At 33.8% G+C, this 24,771-nt stretch overlaps 1 protein-coding gene across 1 annotated transcript in view; it reads left to right on the top strand.

Annotated features, from left to right (window-relative positions):
* The window catches only part of timeout (circadian regulator timeout), a 304,829-nt gene that overhangs the window by 44,904 nt on the left and 235,154 nt on the right, over positions 1–24,771 (top strand). Inside the window, exon 11 of the mRNA XM_088262542.1 lies at positions 1,418–1,527. Within this exon, the coding sequence (XP_088118668.1) occupies positions 1,418–1,527 (110 nt within the window). The remainder of the gene's footprint in view (positions 1–1,417; positions 1,528–24,771) is intronic.

Genomic DNA, 24,771 nt, shown 5'->3' with positions numbered 1-24,771 from the left:
TTTTTTTTTTATCTTATCATTTTTTCCGATTATATAAAGATCTTATTAAAATTATAGCCTTTTTCGATATATCTAAATATTTTTTTATTTAACAACTGTTCTCAAAATAAATAGGTAGGTTGGAATTTTTCAAAAGTGTTGATAAAATATCGAAATATAAAAGGCTATATCCATATGTATAAGATCATTTTTAAGTTTATAAATGTTAACAAGACTGCTTTTGAGAACTATAAATATCATTATCAACAGGTGAAAATACAAACTTTCTTTCAATTTTACTCAAAATTTTTTTTCTTATCATTTTTTCCGATTATATTAAGATCTTATTAAAATTATAGCCTTTTTCGAGATATCTAAATATTTTTTTATTTAACAACATTTCTTACTGTGCCTAAAATGCTTGCTTACGAATTGAATTCGGGTTGGTTTTGGTAGTTTAATATTTGACATCTCAACATAGAAGAAAAAGATTATGTAGGTCTTAGAATTTAAATGGCTTACGGCCTGTCGTAGGGTGGTTTAATTGTTCATTTTATACACGTGTAACATTCACCATGATTGACAAGCACACTATTCTTAAAAATACTGTGGATAAAATAACTGGTCAAATTATTTTGAAACTTATTCGTAGATACCTATAAACAGGGCTTACAGTCTGCCAAAGGGTAGTTTAAGTGTTAACTTTATACACGTGTAACATTCACAAGCACATTATTCTCAAAAATATTGTGAAAAAAATTATTCGGTAAATTTGAGTAGTATTGTTGTCAATGATGGGTAGGATGACGAATGTTGCATATCGCTCACTCCTTTCAACAACGTCATGTATAAAAAAAATCGTCAATTTTCAGTTGTGCATGTTTTCGGATTGCCCAGGAAATGTACTGTATATCAGCAAAAGGGGCATACTTAATATTTATCCGTTACCGGGCAGAAAGTGTTGTTTTTGCATTTTGAAGAAAATGTATTGTTTAATTATTTTTTTAAATATACTAAATATTTTTCAAATGGAGAAAAATATTCAAGTTTTACCTAAATAGATCTGTTGCACAGTAAATAGTTCAATAAGTGGCTTGATATTTATTTTACAAAAATTCATTATATTCTCAAACTTTAAAAACGATCTCCTGAATAATCAAGTTTTTTGATATATGACGTTGTTGAAAGGAGTGAGTGATATGTATAAAGTGATCAAAGCCTACGACAGTCCTGTAAAAACCAGACATCTATATTATTCAACAGTTATGTTGAGTAATTTTTCTGACTTGATTTGTGAAATAGGAGTGAAAATAATTACAAAATCACTGATATAGGTACATGAAAAATGTCTGCTCTATCAAAAAGAAAAATATTTTTTATGCTTAAGTTTAATGCGATGAAGTTGTGATGTACCTACCTATTTGATCGTGTGTTATAGGGAAGTGTGGCCGGAGAATGACATTTTCGGAAACGAGTCGATGTCACCAGACGAGGAAATAGACGTCATGAAGTTGATGTACATGGCTAACATTGGTGCAGAGCAGATCGGTGAGTCATATACATACATTACGTATTTTTTTGACAACGTTTATAAAAGGTTACATCCACGTGTATTGGTTTTAAAATAATATATATGGAAAATTAATTTTATGCTGTAAACCGTATAGCACCTGATCTGGTACAATGTAAGAAATCTTACATTATTTATTAATTTGGCATTAATGTTGCGGAACAACATGATAATTTAAATACAAAAATAAAACACTTGAAAAAATCACTTTTGAATAAACTCAAAGGTGTTTTATTTTTTTATTAAATTAATATTGTTTTATTATATCACTAAGTTAATGCCAAACCATAAACGATTAATAAATTGTGTGTGTGCATGTATATACACACACACATATATATATATATATATATATATATATATATATATATATATATATATATATATATATATATATATATATATATATATATATATATATATATATATATATATATATATATATATATATATATATATATATATATATAAATATATATAAAAATATATTTCTACTTATAAAATATCGTATACTAGTTACGCTGTGCCTCTCCAAAAAGAGTCTAAGCTCTTGTGCTTGGAGATGGACTTACACTCAATGCTTATTGATGGTACTTAATTAAGGATATAAAACGATCTCTTTTCTTTGTATCATAATTTTTTTTCAATGTCTCACGTATAATAGGCATGAAATTTTTTAAATAATTTAATAATTATTTTTTTTGATATCCGAATCAATTTAAATATTTGATTACCAAATCATTTGCATTATACCTGAATATATTCAAAATAAATAGGCGGTTTGGATTTTTTCAAAAATGTTGATAAAATATCGAAATATAAAAGGCCATATCCATATGTATAAGATCTTTTTTAAGCTTATTATTGTAACATTAATGCTTTTGAGAATTATAGATGTCCTTATCAACAGGTGAAAATACAAACTTTATTTCAATTTTTACGTTAACTAGTTCATATAGGATTTCGATGCGTGCTTAAAAGAAAATTTGGAGATCCTCGCTACACTAAAACGTACGATATTCCCACCTTAAAATAGTTTTTAGCCTTCTATTATCCCTTTTTCTAAATTACCTACCTTTTCTTTTACTCGGTATATCGCGTATAAAAACGGTCTAGTGTTTCTAACCCAGTGGTTCTCTACCGGTGCTCCACGAGCTTGTTGTAAGTGCTCCGCGAAATTATTAAAACCAAAGTTTAATAATACTTAGAAAAATTGAATACATTATGAGAGTTATTTGAGATCTATCAATGGTAGGTTCATGGAAAGGATTTCTGACCCTTGATTTGTTAACCTTAGCTAAGCAGTTCGGATGAAGAATTGAGAGTTATATGAAATATTAGACCTATTTTGGCTGAAATTTGTAAAAGCCGACAAGCTCAGGGAGTCACATTAAATAATTTTCGTCGCAAAAACATTCATTGGAGTATTTATGTGTTTGAGTATTTTGTTGTTGAAATTAATGTAATTTTTAACTTGCTGTAATTAAATAAGCAGTTTTATTTTTAATACAAGTTTTCTTTGTATTGTTTTTTGGATCTTAAGTTTTGGTGTACTACGAATTTTCCTTATTTATATATTTGGTAGAATTCCATTTTAAATATTTGAGTAATATATCCAAAATAAAACAAGGTTATTGGATTGAATTCTACTTTTATTTACATATATAAATATATGGTATAATGAAAATATGTGACGCGTTTTGTCTAATTAACAAAATATGTGACGGGTTTTTGAAGATGTCTTAGTAAGACGAAACGCGTCACATATTTTCATTATGTACATGTAAATATAAGTAATATTCAATCCAATAACCTTTATTAATTTTTGATATATCACCAATGGTTGGGTAATATATCCAAAATTAGACACGGTTATTGGATTGAATTCTACTTTATTTACATTTATGATATGTGACGCGTTTCGTCTTATTAAGACATTATCAAACACAGTATTTGATAATGTCCTTATAAAACGAAACGCGTAACATACTATATATCGTATTCATACAGGAGAAAGTGACCAAGTGCATTTTTTACAAAAACTTGATCATTGACTATTTGATATCTTACTAGCTTAATATTGCCTTGAAAAAATCCCAAAGGATTTTAAACTTGGAAGTATAACATATTGCCTTGTTTAAAATGACTAACTGCATTGATGTTTATTTTCTTGCCAATCAAATGTGACTTAAATGGCCCTCCTGAACATTTTACGTTTTGGTAGTTGGTCACTTTCTCCTGTACGACTACGATATGTAAAATAAAAGTAGAATTCAATCCGATAATCATGTTTAATTTTGGTTTACTTAACAATTTAACATGGAATTCTACCAACTGTCTGCAGTTACAATAAATATATTACCAGTGATCAAAAGTGCTCAAAAGTCAGTGATGACTTCAAAAAGGTTCAGAACCACTGTTTTTACCACTTCTACTCCCACTGATACGTCTCTCAAGTTGAATGATGGCCGCCGTTAAGTTATATAATAAAAAAATACCTCAAGCAACTGCTAATCAGTGAGTTTTATATTACGACCGAGTGTTAGGCCGAAAGTTTGCTTAATCGAAAAAATTCTTCTCTCCTCTTTGTTTGATATTATTTATGCTGCCAAAGTTTTCTTTCTTTCACGTCAAATATTGATACCGAAGGATTTTGTCGAACCGTATTTATCGTGGCCGTAAAATTGGGAGTAAAATAAAGGTATTGATTTATGTTTTATTATTATATACATATATGTGTACTTTAGTGTGATATGGATATGTTTTATAACCTTTTTATCGTTTCCCTAGCGGATTCCGAAGAAAATAGAACGAACATGTTATGTCGATATAATTGCTTCTCCATTTTTTATATATATAGGTTGTTACGTTGTTTTATTACAGAGGTCGCAAAATTTATTACAGTTAGTAATATTATTCGTGCATTGTATTCAGTACCATATACTGTATGGTATGAATGAATTTTTTTTATTCTCCTAAATATTTAAGAAACTCTTAATGAAACGTTGTAGATAGTAAAATATCATTTTTTTTACACCTTAAAAAAGATACGGAATAACGGAAGCCTTGGTATTAACAGGGCTTGCGACCTATCGTTGGCTGGTTCTGACTACTTTTTACACTATGTAAGATTCACCATCCTACCCGTGATTGACACATTTCTTCAATTTCGAAAAGTTTTAAATGTGCTTCAATTGAAAGGATTCAATGTAACGACGTCTGCAACATCAATGAAAGAATTTTTTTAAAAATTTTATTTGGTAAATATGTGTTTATAAAAAATAAGCATTATTCCTCATACGACTCAAATTTCGGAAGTTGTAAATATCCTTCAAATGACACTTTTTTTCAAATGTGAGTTCTCGGCACCATCTATAATTGAGTTCAGTAATTTTGTATTTAACAAGAGACCTTCATGAAATGTATGTAATATCCTTCCCGAATCATTATCATACAAAGAGACGCCTGAAAACATGATTTAAAATGTTTTATCAAGCGTATAATTTGAGTTGTTATTTTATTTACAGTATTTTCAGCGTGAAATTTTGTACTTTGAAACAACAACTGACTATGTAGTTTATTTTTTTACTTTTCTTTTATTTGACAAGGGACATGATCAGACTGGTGATATTTTGGGTGAGATGTCAATATGAATAACTCCTAAGTGGATAAACCCAGATTTGTGAAAAAAAATTTGAGCACACTTTTCTTTTTTGTTCTTGTCTTCTTATCAATTATCTTCTCACTTGTTCCAGGATAGACTGTTTTTATTTATTTATTACTTAATTTCTCTAATAATTTGGCGGTACCTGTAGTTTTTTGTACGCGCGTTTTCCTCAAATTCACGCGTCATTTCATCTGGGAAAATGTCTCGAGATTATTTAACACATTTCGAATACGACCTTCGCTCTGTGTAACAAATATCAATCACCGCAACCTATAAACGTCATGTAACCGTATGACGGCTTGACGCAAAGCGGGGGGGTCTGGAGAAGGGGGTCCCGCTGATAATCACCTCATTTGAATTGGTAACTCGAGCCGCAGATGCGATTTATTTTCTTCGAATTTATATCTTCCCCTGATCGCTTTTCCAGCGAGACAATTTGGTCGGAAGGTTGCGTCGCATAATAAAATTATCTGTGGGAATAAATTTGAATGTGAAAATCATTCGGTCTGTTTTAACGCCGTGTCACTCCTCCACGGCTGACGGAAGTGTCAGCTTTATTCCGTACCTGTGGTCGGGGAAATGCGAGGGGAGGGGGTCAAAATATACCCCCTAGATTGTTTTTCGCCTGCTACATCCCCTGATTCATACAGTTTAATTTCAATGACCATTTAATTTTTTTTTAATCCTAATAGGCTGCGTATTTTTTTATCAATTATTTTAATATACTGTCATTTGGTCAGAAAACTTATAGGACATATACATATTCAAAAAACAAAAGAGGGGTTTTCACGGTCTTAAGCTCTGTTTCTTCCATATTATGTACCAAACTTGAAAAACTTCTTCATATTTGTTGAGTTATCAATAAAATCTTGTCGTAAATAGTTTCTAATGGTAAGACGATTCAGTAAATATTTTGACACTAAATAATGACTAACCACAACACAATCATAGTTTTAAAAAAAAATATATATATATTTCACTTTAATTTAACTTTGACTAGTGATCGGGTTACGTCGTTACTAACATCACCAGTCTGATGATGTCGGTAACAATGAAATATACTGGTCAAATAAAATAAAAATCTAAAAAACTATATAGTTGTCGTTTTATTGTGTATTGTGCGGTTCCACCAAGAAATGTCAGTAAATCTATTACTTAAAATTTACGTTCGTAACGGAAACAGCGTGATGATTAGTAAGTAAGTTAGAGACTTTGGCGTTGACCCCATGATGTGATGGTACCTACACATTTGCTTGACTATTCAATTATGTATTTGCCATTTAGTTTTTCAATTTCCGACACTTTAAATCGCCATTCCTCAACCTCGAAGTATTTTAAAATATTCCTCCCGACCCTATTGAGGGTGATTCCGTTTCTTTTGTACATTCGGAGCGAAACGTCGGCATCGAGTGTTTATTTAGGCCGCGGTTTCGGAGATTTACGTGAAAAGCTTTTTGGATGTTTCCAATTTTTATCACTCGGGGCGAGAATTTTCCTTACAACCCTTTACGTCCTTTCATGGAATTTATAAAGACCATTTTTGAAGTGAATAATTATAAAACGTTTAAGTGTGGTTTTCAATTTGACCCGCCCGCGCCTTTCTTAATTTAATATATGACCACTCATTGAGATTTTGTAGAAATAAGATAATATATCGCATAATAGATTGCATGTCATAAACTTAATTACTTAATATTATTTTTTACATCTCATCAAAGATGAAGAAGAATATGGAATTCTTGGCATTTACGGGGCTGACGACCGTCCTAGGCAGGTTTAAGTGATCACTTTACACATGTGTAACATTCACCAATTGTACCCATTATTGACAACCACACTGCTAAAATTCTTGGAAGTTCTATATACAGTATATGAACCAATTTTGAAACATTGTTCTTGAATCACTAGAACTTCACTAGAGACATCTATTGGTGAGATGAAAATAAGCTTTTTATAGAGCAGAAACTCTTTTATTAGTATGTGAATCATAAGTCTGAATCCTGGATTATAATCACACACATGAGAAACGCCAGAAAATATCATTTTCATTTTTATTATTTAAGCTTATAATTGGACCAGATAATAAAAATAATAATTAAATACGTCATTCATATACATCACAAATCGATGGAAAAAAGAAAACCATATGTATCGAATAGTTGAAACATAATATCGGCATTACATCGGCACATTACGGTAATTAAAATCCATTCAATCAACTTCAAAATCATTCAATTGCAGACACCACCAGACACGGAAAAAATACTGTTTATTCAAAATACAATCGGCGCATTCGCATTTTTTAAAACGTAATGAAATTTGTATTCGTACTTTTAATCAGAGGCTGCCAGCGGTCCGAATTCCAATTACATTAATATTACAGATTTATCTGCGAATGGTTCATCTGGTAATGCACCAGTAGGGTCCATTCAGACCACCCCATACCACCCTGTACTAACCTTTACCGCCCACACAGATTCCTCTCACCCCGGAAAAATAATTTAACCGAAACTCTAGCCCGGCTTTATCCGTCGGCCGACAGTAATTTGAGCTCAGTGAACTGTGACTTTGTGGCTCCGTTTGTATATAAATGGAAAAAATCACATTTCCGCTATTTCTACTGCACTCACTGCATCGGATCTAGCTGGCTAACTGAACTAACTAACTGCTCATCCCCTTAACTGTCTACATCGGGGCACTTCTAGAAACTTGGTGGTGGTTTCGTAATTTGTACTTATGTAGATTGGCATTAAAAGCTTTATTTATATTATTTATTATTACCAAAAAAATCATGAATGCTACAGAAAGATAACATGATTCGAAGGCATGTCCTAGGAGACGTTAAATATGACGAACTTACAACCAGAGGACGAGGAGAGCTGACTCCCATAGTCTACAAACGATGAGTTCAGATAGAGCCAGAAAGTCTGGATTACAGAATCTGAATTATCTCTAATTACAGGAGTTATTTTCGTATTATTTTTTGACATCTCATCAAAGATGAAAAAGAATATGGAAGTCTGGGCATTTACGGGGATAACGACCGTCAAAGGCTGGTTTAAGTGATCACTTTACACACGTGTAACATTCACCAATTCTACCCGTTATCGACAACCACACTACCCAAATTCTTGGAAGTTCTATATATATGAACCAATTTAGAAACCTTGTTCTTGAATCACTAGAACTTCACTAGAGATATCTATTGATGAGATGTAAACAGACTTCCATATTCTTCTTCATCTTTAATGAGATGTCAAAAAATAATATGAAAATAACTCCTGTAATTGGAGATAATTCAGATTTTGTGAACAAGTATTTGGACACACTCAAAATGTTGTAAGTTTTTTATTATTAATTTTATGTAACAAAAAGATTTTGGTACTCATGTACGCACAGTGTCAATTGGAACAAACAATTTTTGGTACTCACGTACGATAAGTGATTATTGGTTTTTAATGAGTCGATAAACTGAAACATTGGTTTTTCCCTGAAAATATTTCACATTTTGCACAAAAACGTGTGTACCGAAAACTCTCGTTAAATTGAGATTAAAACGTATTTCAAATTTCATGTTCCCGACTCGATATTTTGTGGTTAAGAATTATTGAGATAAATCTTAATTGCTGTGACAAAAACCGATTTTTCGGTAAATATATTTTTTTATTCCCCACATTGCGAGTGGATTTTTCAATCCATTACAAAATGTCCACATAACAGAAACATCTGTGTCGGGAATGACGTATTAATAAAAAAGTTTGATTTCCTATCTTACTGATAGAAAGCTATATGTTTCTGCAAAAAGTACGCTCTTTTCCCCCTTTTTCTTAAAGGAATACGCCGTAACGTAAAGAAACGAGAGTTTTTACTCTCTGATTCTTATTCGTGTATCTTTACACTCCTAAATTTGCCATTCGAAGCAATTTCCTTGTATTAAAATGTTACCATATTCGCATATTTCAGTTTTTTGTGTGACAAAAATGTTAAGATTTCGAATGAAATTCAAATTTCGCCTTTTTCCGTATTCTTGAATCCGGGGCGAAAAGTTATGGGAAATAAAAACCGTACGAGCGAATTCCTGTCGCCTTGATAAATAGATTTCGCATAAAAAGATAGTAATATAATTTAAATTATACGACTTGTACGAGTACTGCGTAAATTATTCTTATATTCGGAATGTAATGTCGAGTTAATGCAAATAGTCGCGAAATACTGAAACCCCATTTATATGTTTGGATATTTTTTTAATTTTTTTTTAAACATCAAGCCTAAATTGTTGTAAAATATTTTTGCTCAAAGCATTGAAATGTCAAATAAATGTAATCACTTCAAAGATTTAGTGATAAAAAAATGTTAAAAGTTTTATTAAATGTAATTGTTGAAACACGATGTTAGAATTAATATATATATTTTTATTTATATCTTAACATGGACAAATCAGTATATTTAGATGGGAATCTTGAAGTTATGGTATTTTCAAGATTTTTTTCTAATGAATGCGAGTTGAACAGTCTTAGGGCGTTTGTCCACTACACGGAATTACATAGAATTTTACCGTTCGGCACGTCAGTTAGCGTTTTAAAATAACGATTTACTTGGATTGGCTTGTGCTTTTATCCACCTTTTTTCCGATCGGTGCTCTTGATCGGTGCGTGAGCACGCTGCATGTATATTCGATCACACTAAACTGTCGTCGCTTTCATTTTTCAAAACCGGACTGTCGGACGGTCAAATTCCGGGTAGTGGACAATCGCTCTTAAAGTTAGGTAATATTTAATAAACGTTAGAGTGAAAAGGGATAAGAGTAAAGTAGGATTCTTCAGTTATTTGGAAACGTTGTGCGTGGCAATGAGGATAGCCTGGAATGACTGGCTGTGGTAGCCTGGAGGGGAAGAGAGGAAGAGGAAGATCTCCACACGATGGATGGATCAAGTTAAGGCAGCAGCAGGCACCTCGGTGGTTGGAGCGCTACGTGCAGCGCAGTCAAGGGATAACTGGAGTCACAAGGGTCGCAACTCTCAGTAATGAGGAATAAGGGCGCTTGTGCACTTCACAGAATTTGACACTTTTAATTTCAATTACTACGAAGTTTGACAGTTTAGCGTGATCGAGTTCACGTGCACCGTGATCGCGCACCGATGGAGCGCACCGATCCGGAGAAAGACGGACAAGTGCACAAGCCAATCATCCGTTTTTTTTCATGCTACATCGGACAGTAAAATTCCGTGTTGTGCCCAAGCGCTCTAAGACGGAGAAGATAGAGTAAAAAAACCCTTTTATTTATTTAGACTCCGAGTATCCCAGCATGGTACACAAATGCTGTAACCATTAAACTACGGAGACAAAATGTATCGTTATCAATAATAATATAATTTTATTGATCATCTTGTTCCTTTTGCAACTGGTTTAATTGACGCCTTATCCAATATCAAATCAATGCTGTATATTTAGCAATCAGCCAAGGAGATATATTTGGCAATTGTTCCATGTAAGGCGTTGTATCTCGCGACAATTACAACTTAATTTGTTTTGCATACGTTAGTAATTACGCAAGTCGTTTTCATTTAGCAGTTGATAGTTTACCCCCGCCTGAATAAAGATTTCATCGTATTAACATCCCACTCTCTACGACGCTGTTTTGTTTAAGACGTCTCCTCACTAATGGATGATGACTGTCGCGTGTAATTACATATTATAAACCTACTCTACGTACGAATACTAAATGTAAATGCCACTTACATTCGTAATACCGTGGTTTATGCATATCAGAAATGCTCGTATGAACTGAATTTGAAGGATTTATACACGGCGGACTAAAAAGTAAAACCATATTTATTTTGAAATTATTTTTATTTAAAACATTTTGAATATATCAAAATACTATTACAGTATGATACTTGTTCACAAATATGTGTTTTTCACAGGTTTGTAAGCAAATATCATATAGGAATGATTTGTACATTGTATTGAACATCTCAATATAGATGAAGAAGAATATTTATTTATTTATTTAAACTTCACGTACAGAAAATAAATAAGTACATTAGTGGGCTTATTGCTAAAAAGCCAACCAACCAAAAACAGACTAGTGATGTTGATCAAAACGTATTGATACCATATATAGCTTTTTGCAATCAGAGGGTAAGTACTATCGTACTTGAACATTTAAAAAAACATTTATTTCAAATTGACATATAAAAAAAAACATAAATTACAAAAGAAGATAATAAGGAGGGCAAAGGGAGTTTAAGGAAGGAGGTAGAGGGAAAAACTAAGGGAGGTAGTTTGATGGGAAATTAGGATTCTCATGATAAATAGTAATGTCTCAGACGTTGCTTAAAAGTTATTAGAATATGGAAGTCTGAAGCATTATACTTAAAATAATTTGCAGCGAACATCTTTTCCCGATTTTACCATTACTATACGGACCATTAGTTACAATTTGTATAATATTACATTTTGTCATCTCAAGAAAGATGAAGAAGAATATGGAAGTCTGGGTATGTACAGGGCTTATGACGTATCATACATACACACGTGCAACATTCACCATTCTACCCACGATTGACAACCACACTACTCAAATTTTTGAAACTCCTAGATATATGATTAAAACCATGCAGCGAGACTAATTTTTGGATTTTCTAAATTAAGTCACATCACCCCACTACTTCACCAACTGCTCCGTTTATCATTTCCTAAAAGGGTTTAGTATGAACCATGTCTACTCGTGTTTAAATCAATACATTATATAGCTCTGGAGCATCTTAAAGAGATGTGTATTCCAGAAAAATTGTTATAAGGACATCTGACGCTTCGATCGGCTACAACAACTCCTATGGGTAAAATGATCTTACCAGGACGTAACCAGCGCACTCAATTTACCTTTGCTGTTGCGGGACCGATGGCGTTAAATGCTCTTCCATCAGAATTTAGAAATAGTGACAGTAATATGCTCTTAAGAAATAAATTAAGAACGTATTTTTTGTTAAATCAATTCCACTTCCTCCTTTTCCCCAATTCAATCACAGTGAAGCGCCCTTGAGATAGTATTTTACGAAAATAGTGCTATAGAGGTTATCCAAAATTTTTATAATATTTTTATTTTATGTTTTACCACAGTGTGCTGCAAATTCCATAGTTACTCTTCCAGTGTCTTTGGAGTGCATTAATTATTAAGGCCATTCCAAAGCTGGATAATGTTGTTTACGCGGTCGTGTCGGTAGTTATCGTAAAGTTTCGTCCTTCGTGATTCTGCTTTGATGACGTGCATTACCAAGTTTTGTACATTCCTTGTTATTACCGAAAATAAACTATTCATGTGTGTGGTAACTTCTAAAACCGATAGAGGTTTTAGTGTAATTTTTCTCTCTCGACATGTTTTTAATTTAGGTGTCGCAACTGAAACGAAGCATCAATTGGTTTTATACTAAGGGAAGATGTAAGTCTTAGCATTACAGGGCTTAACGATACAGCATTTGGCTGCCTTAAGGTGGGATAATCAATTGCCCGCAACTTAATTTTCTTTAAACTCAGGTAACATTTAACGTAATAGCATTTTTTGCTTAAAATTATTTTTACGTACGGTTGCGTACTGACTTTGTGTATTCGAGAGTACACCCTTAAGAGGTCACACTCTCCCTCACTTACCATTCTGCTCATTATTGAACGTCTATATTGCATTAATAATGAAAGTTGTATATATAAAATACACATATGAAAGATATTGCTTCTTAGCAATAACGGCTGTTCAAACTCAAAACACAGAAAGGGACATTTTTTGTAGTACGTTTCTTTTTGTTGCATTTTTGCACTAAGTAGATTCTACTTAGTCCAAAAATGCAAAAAAAACGTACTACAAAAAAATATCCCTTACTGTGTTTTTAGTTTGGATAGCCGATAAGCCCGCCAATGTACATATTTCTTTTCTGTACATGAAGTTAAAATAAACAAATCAAATTTATAAATACACACAAACGCAATACTCAATACGCATCCAAATGTGCACTTGTGCACTGAATGACGTGATTAGCTTAAAATGATCGAATCCAAAAACCGAATTGAGTAACGACTTATTTTTAAAAGTCGTCATTTAATCCGGTTTGAAATCCCGTCCCAGTCCCAATGTTATTTCGCGATATGGAATTGTTGTGACAAGTTCTTGGGAATTTATTTGACCCAGTTCGCCTGCTATGCCATTTCCCGATACAGCACTTATTGCTGTACGTATTTCCAACTCGATCTTTCGCTTTTTCTAAGTTTATCCGAGCTTAGGAACTTTACAATCTCGGCTACCCGATGAACTATCAGCGTTTCCCGCGTCACTTTAACTAGTTTACCGCTATCGGTATTATGAACCTTATGTATAATTTTAAATGGAATATCAAGTCTAAAGGTAAAACTTCCTTCTATTCTAATATTATTCGTATCTTTACTCGTATAACTTCGACATCGAGTCCAGATACTCCACAGTTAGACGTGCAATAGAGTGTTTGCCACTTTACCCTATTGGAGCAGTTCTGTTATCTGAGGTGATTCTTGCCATTCAGAGTAGAGGTGGGTAAGATCTGGTCAAAAGATTCACATCACCTAAATGATCCGGTCACTGAGACTGGTTCTGTTGAACGATGGCTCTTTCCGGTTATTCTGTCACTGTTCATTTCGTTAACTAAAAACTACAAATAAATATCGTCGATGTAGAACTTTTATCTACGATGATAGCCATTTTTGTGGTAAATTGTATCGACAACGACAATTACCAACAAAGAAAGTCTTTAAGGGATATTGATTTAAAAAAAATCCTCTTGATCCTAATCTGAACCGCTGAGTTCTTATTTTATTTTTTATCTTGGCAAGTACTCTTTTTTGTAAAATCTATTGTGACACGTGTTTTGATCCATTCAGCATCATCATTAAATACCGTACAAATTTCACCAAGTAGAATTAAAATTTAAAATGGCTAGATATTATCACAAAGTGACTGCCAGGTTTTCACGAACGACACCTTTAGATCTTCGAATTGCAAAATTTCTGAACTGACTTTTCTGAAATAGAGATATCTAGTACTTCGCGTTCCAGCAGCTTATCCGTTTCTTTTGTACTCGCTGAATGGTCTGAATAAAAAAGGTTTATAGTAAATGATTCACTAATTATCATGCTAACAGGGATGTAATGCATGGTGTACCGATACGACTGTTTTCAGATAAACTATACTTTGTAAGCATCGTTTTATCATCAACAACAATCAACTTTACTCGAATAATACAGTTCGCATTCCCAGCGGTGTGCGAATAATTGTCGAGAGCTTGCGGCTGTAAAATAGATCGCTTTTAGCTCCCTCACTCCTACGGTATCCTCGATCGTAATCATGTTGCAATTGAAAAATGGCCCTCCCACCGCGCCAGGAACGTTCCCCGCACCCACCTCCGATCAAGAAAAACTTTTTTAATTGTCGGCGGGAAGATATATGGCTGTTAACCGGATGAGTATGTATTTTTTACTCGGCAAAGCTGCGTCCCCGCCCTAACGCTTTCGCATAAATATTATTTGATTGCGCGATTTAATCCGCCTAGGAGCGGAGGCATTCGCAGATAGTCGAATCGCTCTTTATAAAATTTATGTCTCGGGATCAGGGGATCTTCCGAAATGCCTATTCTTTGATTCTTTTGTCTGCTGGAATATTCTTCTTCGAAATTGTAAAAAAAGCCGCGGCAATCGTTCGATGCGATCTCTCTTCAATATTGACTGAGTCTTCCTTTACGCGGAGTGCCGTAATCCGTTCCCCGCACGAATCCTCCGCACGCGCCGCCAGACATTCCTTCGATCGCGATCGGTGCCAATATTCTTTACCTTTTTCAAAGGAAATAAAGGACGGGGGAAACTATAAGAAAGACCTAGGAGTGGGCCAACAATACAGGAAGAGTTCTCTGGAAAGGACTGGAGAGTGGTACATGCGGGCGGAGAGATATCTCGAAACTTTGTAATGAATTTGAAATTTACGGCGTGGACTAAACATCCCCAAGTGGATGAGTGCCGAACGAAGTTCCCTATACAACCGTTTACCGTTACTCCAACTCCCGTATACCTTTTGAACAAATGTTCAACTTTCTTTTTTATCTCACGAGAGTACCGCTATATCGTAGTAAATATTCATTTCATCATCTTTCCGTCCGTTTTTTCTTCTATTGCACAAATAAATACATACATAAAACTAAATAACTATCACGCCACTTCTCCGTAGGGGTTGGCAGAGAGAATAGAACGCTACACAAATCTGCATATGCAAACAATCTTCGCTGCCTTCACTATTAGCCATGTTTCTAAATCTATTTACTTAACTACCTACTAACATGTGAAAGGAATCCAAGAACGTTGCAATTTATACTAGTTTAAAAAATTAATACAATATGAATCTTTAATAAGGAGCAAAGTTGTGAACGTTACACAAGTGCATAAACTTTAGCCAGCCAAGTTGCAGGTCGTAAGCCCTGGAATTCTGAGATTTTCGTCTGTCCTCATATAAACGATAGCCATTTCATCTTAAGTTGAGACACTTAGAAGCACATATCGCTCACTCCTTTCAACAATGTCATATATCAAAAATCGTAAATTTCAGATGTGCATGTTTTCGGAATGCCCAGAAAATGTGTGAAAATATCCGAGCAAAAGCGGCATATTTTTAACTTCATATTTACCCGCTACAGGGCAGAAAGTGTTGTTGTTGCATTTTTAAGAAAATGTATTGTTTATATGTTTTTTTTACATGTAATAAATATTTTTAAATGAGGAAAAATCCCTCAGGTTTTACCTAAAAAGATCTGTTGCACAGTAAAAAGTTTAATAAGTGGCTTGATATTTATTTTTAATACATTTTATTGTATTTTTAAACTTTATAAACGATCTCCTGGAAAATCAAGCTTTTTGATTTATGACATTGTAGAAAGGAGTGAGCGATATGAGAACTTATTTTATATTTACTTTTAAAAAAAATTGTCAAAAATAAAACACACATTTAACGGACCGATAAATACCCCACCTCAGTTTACCGTCGTCAACAAACCAACATAAAAACTTCCTGCCGAATCACAATGATGTACTCAAATCGAATAGTATTTACCGACATGTCATGCGCGCAAACACGTTTGTCAATTATATTTAAGCGAATCTGATTGCTTGTCAATCACGAGTCCTCGCCGCTTAAATATCATGCTCCCCTGGCTTCTAAAATTACATCGCGAAAAAATCGCACGAAGAATGGGGGCCAATGTTTGGTAAAAAAATAAGAACTAACTAATTTCATTAATTGATTCGGCAGTCACTTTGCGGTAAAATCTATCCTTTTTAATTGTTGTTTTACTAAGTAAATACCACTATTTTTAGTGGTATTTTAGGTATAGTGGTATTTACTAAGTTGAACATTAAATAAAAAAAAACTAACTAGCTAACCATCTCACCGCTTTCTCACTTCCAAACTTTCCTCGCCAATTCTACATTCATGCATCTCCTGATACATACCCACCGATTATTTGGATACCTGATTTGACCGCTGTTAATTATTTATCATGCCAAGTTTTCTTCGGTCTTCTCTGCTTCTATTACCAATCAAATTTGCCTCATAAAATTAAGTTTACTATTCTTTTTTCATTAATTGATTCGGCAGTCGCTTTGTGGTAAAATCTATCCATTTTTAATAAATGTTTTACTTTGTTAATAATTATTTCTTTGTAAGGGTAGGCAAAGAGACTAATACGCCACACCATTCTGTATTTGCACACAATCGTCGCCTTTTCTCACATTCAAGTATCTCATCATACAAAAATGTATGATGAAATGTATGAATTCCGATTATTCCGACTCCTGATCACTTTCAAGAATTTGAAATACTTAATCATGCCAAGTTTTCCTAGGTCTTCATTTGGTTATTTTTCTAACTGCATTAGCCTCACAAAACTCGTTTGGAACGTTTGTTCCACATTTCCAACTATCTCAACACACCTTTTTTAGTTTTTTCGATAACGATTAACTTAGCTTTGCATTCTTTCCTTATTTCTCCACTCAGACATCTATCATACATTGTTTTGCCGCACATTCGTCTGAGGGATCGTATTTTGAGTAAGCAATAAACGTAAGCGTAAAAAGTAAGCATATTTGAAAATATGGTATATTGTGGATTATAGGTGTTCCTTGAGCGTTATTTTTGCCCGATAAATAAATGTATCCGACAACGAGAAATTGGGAAGAAATTACTCGCGGGAAATGCTCTGCGAAACAAGAATATACATAAGATCGATTGTAAATTTGTAAGAGTGTACTCGAGATGTATGTTCAGCGAGATCTTTGGAGATAACGGGGGATGTACAGTGGCTGGGGGAGCGGTTAATGCCGATTTGGCGTTTTCCAGCCGTCGGAGGCATTTTCTAAAGGCTTCCCAAGATTTTCCTTCTAGTGTTGCGCATGCCGTTCGACTTTAAGCAAATCAGCAAATTCGGCTCATAAATAATAGGTGTTCGATAAATTGGTTACGTCATTTGAAATTTCCTTTAAACATATACCATATGTGCACGTACATTACACACGAGAGGAAAATATAAATTCACGTTTTAGAATGGCAATGTTCTTTTTAAGAAATTCATTGATTTTTTTTTATTATTTCACATGTGGAGCAAATAGATGACGTGAGAATGACGTGCGAAAACAAAACGAGGACGGCCGAAGAAGACTAGGCACGATCAGATCAATCAGAACCTAAAATCTGATAGTGTCAAAATTCTTCTTATTTGGAGGACATATATTACTAGATGTATGGATTTGAAGGAAGCTATGAGTGTATGTCAAGGCAAAAGAGTGTGGCGTTCCATCATCTCTGCCTACCACTGTTAGTAGTTGATTATCTAGGAAAAAAACAACATAATTTTATATACCTGTATTTTGCCCCACCTCGATAGCACTGACCAAAAATATTTCCTGAAATAATAAAAATAAAAATTGCAAAAAAAAACTGAAACACTATTTTTTTACTGTTCTGTAATAATTTAATATATTTGCAATTTTTCTTCATTCAGAAATATTATAGTAAAATTTCAGCCTTTTAAACATCGTTTGGAATCTGTAAGAAAGTAAATTTTCTGTGTTGTATTTATGCAAGACCTCCGTCTCTATAATTCAGCTTGTTATTAAAATATAAAGAAGGCTCAGAATTGAGCAAATAAAATTCCTAGCAAAGAAGAGATACTTTCAAGCGTCCATCGTCCATTGCAAGCGAGTCTACGGGCGCAATAAAGCTCCGTGTTTATTTACGGCTGTCATTCCTGTATTCGTAAAAATAATGCCGGCATTCTGGCAGAGGTACTCCACTGCGCTGCTGCCTGACTCGGCCCGATACTGTCTGCGGGCGTCGGTTCATCGCTTTGCAGTGTTTCTCAATTTGTGTCGTCCGCCCCACCGGGGGGCAATGCGCAAATAATTAGCACTTAAATGCATGATTTTTTTATTTTTTATAATAAAAAAATCCCTGACAATAACTAAATGTTCAGAAAGTACTCACAGCGCCATCTAGTTATAAAAGGCTGACTTAATTCTAACACCTAAGTGTGTGATGAATATGCAACAGTGTGAATTATAACAATTCCAGGCGACTAAAGGATGTTTCAACTGATGTAAAGTTGTTTTTTGCGTAATTGCAACGGTATGCATTTCAGGGTTAATATTTGTTACATTGTTGTCGAAAAACGCATTTTCGAAAAAATGCAACTCTGACTTTTCGAGAATATGATGGCAGCACTGTTACATTTGTACCGTTCATATAATTTTAAGTGATAGATTGCAATACTAGCCTAAACGTAAACACCAAAATTTTGAGATTTAATTTGTTTTTTATTTATTTTTATTTACTTAGAAAGCTTTTATTAAATTTGGAAGCGATTAATTTTTTCAGAATGTTATAGTTAAACCAATCGGCTCCCTATGTGGAGCACATGGAGTCCACAAACTGTCTCCAGGCTTTTCTGTCGGCTTATAAAAAAAAATTAATTGCATTTATTATTTACCTTGCTTATTATGTACAAGGTTTATAGATCATTAAGTGGATTTTTGTTTCTCCTAACTAAATAAAGATATTTGATTTAAATCTGTGTTGGGAATAGGAGGGATAATCTAGTGCAGGCCAATCAGGAACTTCTCAGCATTTGCTCATTGTTCGGAGGGAACCACGTTAAACTCCTCAGAAGAAGGCGGACTGTTCACTGTTGTCACTGTTGTGAACAGACCTTCCGTTGTACTAAAACTTCTACTCTGGTTCTTCGTTTGACGACCGTCGGTGGATAAAAACTTTAATGTCAAATAAACCAAAGCTTCGTGGAAAGACAAACGCTAAGATGCACTACGCTGTCTGGCAGCGAAGGTGAATCTTCTCGCTGATCCATACAATGATAACGTGTCAGGACTAGCTTGCAAAATTCAAGCGACAAGCAAAGTGAAACAGCGGAAATAAGTTCGTCCAATTTTATAGGTTCTACAACCTGAAGATGAGGATAGCTGATTCCAACAGTCCACAAAGACAAGTTGGAATGGGGCCAGGAAGAAGAGAGGGGGCGTGAAGATTTTTGTATTGTTTATGCTGGGCATGGTACAAATAAGGTTGGGAAACACTGGTTTCCAGAGTTAATTTTCAAACATTCATTCGCGTTTCACGAGCGCCAACTTAACGTGCTCCCGTTCGACAATCTTAACTTTTTATGAAAGCAACATCCACCCAAGGTGCTTTATGGAGATAGCAATTCTTATTAATTTTAAGGAGAAGATTAACGGGAAAATGTTTAAGGCTTTTTCAGCGAGTGGAGAAATTAAGGAATAAACCGTTTTTACTGCCTTAATACGCATACCGTATTTTAAAACACATAAAGCTTTCACGACAAGTTAAGTGTTAAAGATGGCCAAGTTTTTTCAGCTGTCTCATGTTCCTATCAGCACCCAAAAGGTGCATAGGGCACCGTATCTCATCGTTAATTATATGAAGACCAGGTGATCAACCCGTGCCCCAGATTCTTGGCTATAGAAGTGGCAAAAAAATGTTCTATCAGACGAATGTGCGGTAAAACATTATAAGATAGATGTTCACAGTAGTTCAAAAATTTGAAAGTGGTTAGCTCGGGAGTTGGAATAACCGGCGGATGCATGAATGTGGAAGAAGCAAATATTGTTTACGAAGACACATTGGTGTGGTTTTAGACGTTGGTTATTTAGTTAATTAGAAGTGGAATATATTTCATGGGATACAGAAGAAATGCGCGGATAAGTTCAGAGGTACGTACATTGGTGCTAAACGGGAAAGGAAATGGAGGAGGAAAATGGAAGAAAAACCATTATTGTATCGGAATTGTATTTTCGTGCTCGTATTAGCTTGTGTAACTTATAATCTGCTAATGTGTACGACTCAACACATAACAGTATTTTTTTTGTCAAACTTTATATACGAAATAAAAGTACATTGGCAAAAAAGCAATATCTTCCAACTAATTACGAATTTTATTTATTTATTCCAAAAACATATCACATGCATAAATCACATTTAAATAATACATAATATTCCAGATGAGTAATTTCTATTTCTCATTTTGGGAAATCAATAACATACTAATATTTAAAGTGATCACTTAAACCAGCCTATGACGGCGTTAGCCCCGTAAATGCCAAGACTTCCATATTCTTCTTCATCTTTGATGAGATGTCAAAAATAATATGAAATCCTATGTATTTGTGCCTATGTTTAGAGAATTATCACTATAGCGTTATCGACTTACCTAAATTATGATACCTCAAGGTACAATAATCTTTATTGTTAAATACATTTTATGAAATGCAAACATTTGTGTTTGATATCTGACATATTGATTTGTGCAGGTTCTGTGAGTTGGTAATTTTTTGAATATTAGGAAAATCACTCTTTAGAATGCAAAAATCCGATCTTCAAGTTAATTAAATAAAAAATAATAAAAATACTGCAAACTTTACTCGTTAAAATCAGTTTCCACATTGCGTCCTAAATGAAATAAGGTAAAATTGTTTCAGTCTAGATAGCTACGGGAACAATGCAACTCGGATAACAAGTTCCGTGTACACCAAACACTTTAATGTAACACTGCACAAAGTTAGCGGGGAAAGTTAGTTATACATTTATCTACATAATGCAATCCCATCAAACTCTCTTGCTACCGGAAAGAACAAAGAAAATTGGAAAATGCAATATTTCACGAGGAAATTCCATGCAGCCTAGGCTCTCCTTATCAAGCTAGGAAGGCAAACTTATCAAATGAATATTTAAAAAAAAAAAAACAAAATATAAGCTTGCAAGAGTTTTTTTTACTACATTTTTAATGTGTTATTTCTTGACTTCTCATCAAAGATGAAGAAGAATATTCACGAATGTTACACGTGTGTAAAGCGATCACTCAAACCAGCTTATAACGGTCGTCAGTCCCGTAAATGCCCAGACTTCCATATTCTTCTTCATCTTTGATGAGATGTCAAAAAATGATATGAAAAATACCCCTATAATTTGAGATTTTGCAGATTTTTTGATTAAGTATTTGGTCACACTCAAAATTTTATACATTTTTAGTGTGTCCCGATTTTTTGAAAACCTGTTATATGTGCCATAAAAGATTTATACATTTACCAACGCATTGTCACTTATTTCTTACATATGCTCGGAATTACCAAATATAACGCCTTAGTGGAGTAAACAACAACAACAACAAAAAGGTAAAATTTACCCTAGTTTCAAAATTACGATTCGCAGATATCGATTGTTTAATCCAACGTTAGGTATGTTTAATCGTAAGAGTACTGAGAATCGATATATCGACTATGGTACACCTTGCCTAAAGTGCGACCGTCGATAATCTGACGATGACACAAGTGTATTTTTGGGAGTCCAGCTACGATTTTGTTTTGAAGTTTAAAGTCGTCAAAAATATTCACAAATAAACAAGTTTTACTAATTTTTAGTAAAAAAAAAATCACATTCGCCTCATAAATTTATTTAATTTAACTTTGTGAGTGTTACTATCCATATGCCTATTAATTACCTTTCGATCGTATTCCTATATGGTAATCGTTTTCCAATTTCGGTTCATACCGAGAGTAGGGCATATAGAGCTTAGATCCGTGATACACAATGTCGGAAAATATGTATTCTATCCTTAGAGAAAGTGGTGATCTACAACAGTTTTAATTGCCATTCGTAGGTACGAGTAAATGCAAACGGCTCCCATTGTGCTCCGCTTAAGGTGGGGATTGTTAATGCGTGTTAGACCGCGGAAGGAGAACCAGAATCCCTCGCCTGGACCAGACTTTTGTCCCGAGATTTCCATTCAAAACTTATTACAATGCTGAGATGGCCGCCCCGTTTAATAGTCTAAAATAATATTTTACCCCCGCACCATTGTTCGGCCCCGTTATCGCTATTGTTGTCTATTGTTCTCTATTATTTATGGTATCACGGATTTCGTTGCGCTCTCACAAAGTTATGTGTCCTATTGATTTGCCTTCCCCCGCTAATTTATTTTGTTTGATAAGAAAATTCATTCAAAGAACACTTAGCCTTTTATTGAACTGGGAATCTGCTCTGTTACATTTGGATTTCTTTGTATATTTTGTGAATAACTTTAAACATCTTATTTGATATTTATTTACAAATTTTTGGCTCACAAATTACTAGTTAAATTATAAACTTAGTAAAAATTCAAAATCATATTTTTAGGTATCTCCTAGTATTCCAAATAATCTAAAAGAATCATACCATACATACTGAGATGAGCGGTCGGGGTCACTAGATGAGTTGAGGTTATACATGGTGATGCGTGAATACCTCATTCTTTGTACTTATCAGATGACTCCTTATCAATCAAAGTTATTGAGTTGCTTAAAAAAACACTGTTCATAAATTTAAATTATAATTATAATTGAAAGTTAAGGAAAAAGTTTAAAAAACTCAAGTAGCAATGCGTAGGACATGTTGCAAGACAAGACTCCACAAGATGGATCCCTAAAATTTTATGATGGAGACCTTGGGAGAATAAATGAGGCTTCGGAAGACCTCAAAAGAGATTGTCCGACGACATAGCCGCTTTGAGGGGTAAAAATTGGCTGCAAGCAGTAATAGACCGGAAAAAAAGTAAGGATATAGAAGCCTATATCCAGCAGTGAAGAACGGAAGGCTAATAAAGAAAAATACTGAAACGGATACATTTGTTAGCCATATCTTGTATATGGTAAACCATATAATTTACTTGAAATATTATTTTCTCCGTTAAAGTCGTTCTTGAAAACTATCCCATAAGTTCTAGTTAAGTTTGCTCATATTAGAATCCAACTTTTACTCAATTTGGGGTCCGGGAACGTTGCTGAAAATAAATGTTTTAAAAAACCTATTATTTAGTTAACTGGGTAGGCATTATTTGAGCCACTCGAGTGTGGAACGGTACCGTGGCAGGTGTTGGGAAGTTTCTTAACGAGCGAAAGGACTTTCTTTTTATTACGAAAGTATGTTTACGGAAAACCGTTTTCCGTGTCATACCTAAAACTCGCACAATAAAAGAGAGTATTAAAAAAATGGCGACGTACGCGGAAATCGCTTCTAAATGCACAAATGCCTCCAAGGTATTGGTCCTCTTTGGTTAACTACAAAATAAAATAACCAACATCACGCGACTTCCCTGTAGAGTGAATAGAACGCCATACCAATCTTTCTTTGCAAACAATCTTCGCCTTATTTATTGATTTGGCGTTTAATTTGTAGAACTCCATTTTAATTTATGTATTAATTTTAAGTCAAACACAGATTTTTTGAGTCTACTAAGTTGTATTTTCATATTATTTTTTGACATCTCATCAAAGATGGAGAAGAATATGGAAGTCTGGCCATTTACGGGGCTGACGAACGTCATAGGCTGGTTTAAGTGATCACTTTACACACGTGTAACATTTATGTATTAATTTTAAATCAAACACAGATTTTTTTAGTCTACTAAGTTGTATTTTATTAACAAAAACATATAAAAAATTATATTGTAACAATTGTTTCGCCTTGTTATGGCATTATCAAACGAATTCGTTTGATAATGCCCTAACAAGGCGAAACAACTGTCACAATATAATTTTTTATGTGTTTTTGTTAATAAAATACAACGTAGTAGACTCAAAAAATCTGTGTTTGATTTAAAATTAATACATAAATTAAAATGGAGTTCTACAAATTAAACGCCAAATCAATAAATACGTGTAACATTCACCAATTCTACCTATTATTGACAACCACACTTCTCAATTTATTGGAAGATCTATATATATATGAACCAATTTAGAAACCTTGTTCTTGAATCACTAGAACTTCACTAGAGACATCTATTGGTGAGATGTAAAGAAGCTTTTCATTAAGTATTTGGACACACTCAAAATGTTGTAAGTTGTATTTTATTAACAAAAACTCATAAAAAAATATATTGTGACAATTGTTTCGCCTTGTTAAGGCATTATCAAACGAATGTTTCAACTAAGT

This window comes from Brachycentrus maculatus, unplaced genomic scaffold, assembly GCF_059751285.1.
Source record: "Brachycentrus maculatus isolate JH-2025_06_01 unplaced genomic scaffold, ASM5975128v1 h1tg000183l, whole genome shotgun sequence".
Taxonomy (NCBI): Eukaryota; Metazoa; Arthropoda; class Insecta; order Trichoptera; family Brachycentridae; genus Brachycentrus; species Brachycentrus maculatus.
The sequence above is the reverse complement of the archived record's forward strand: the minus strand, read 5'-3'. Positions and strand labels throughout refer to the sequence as shown.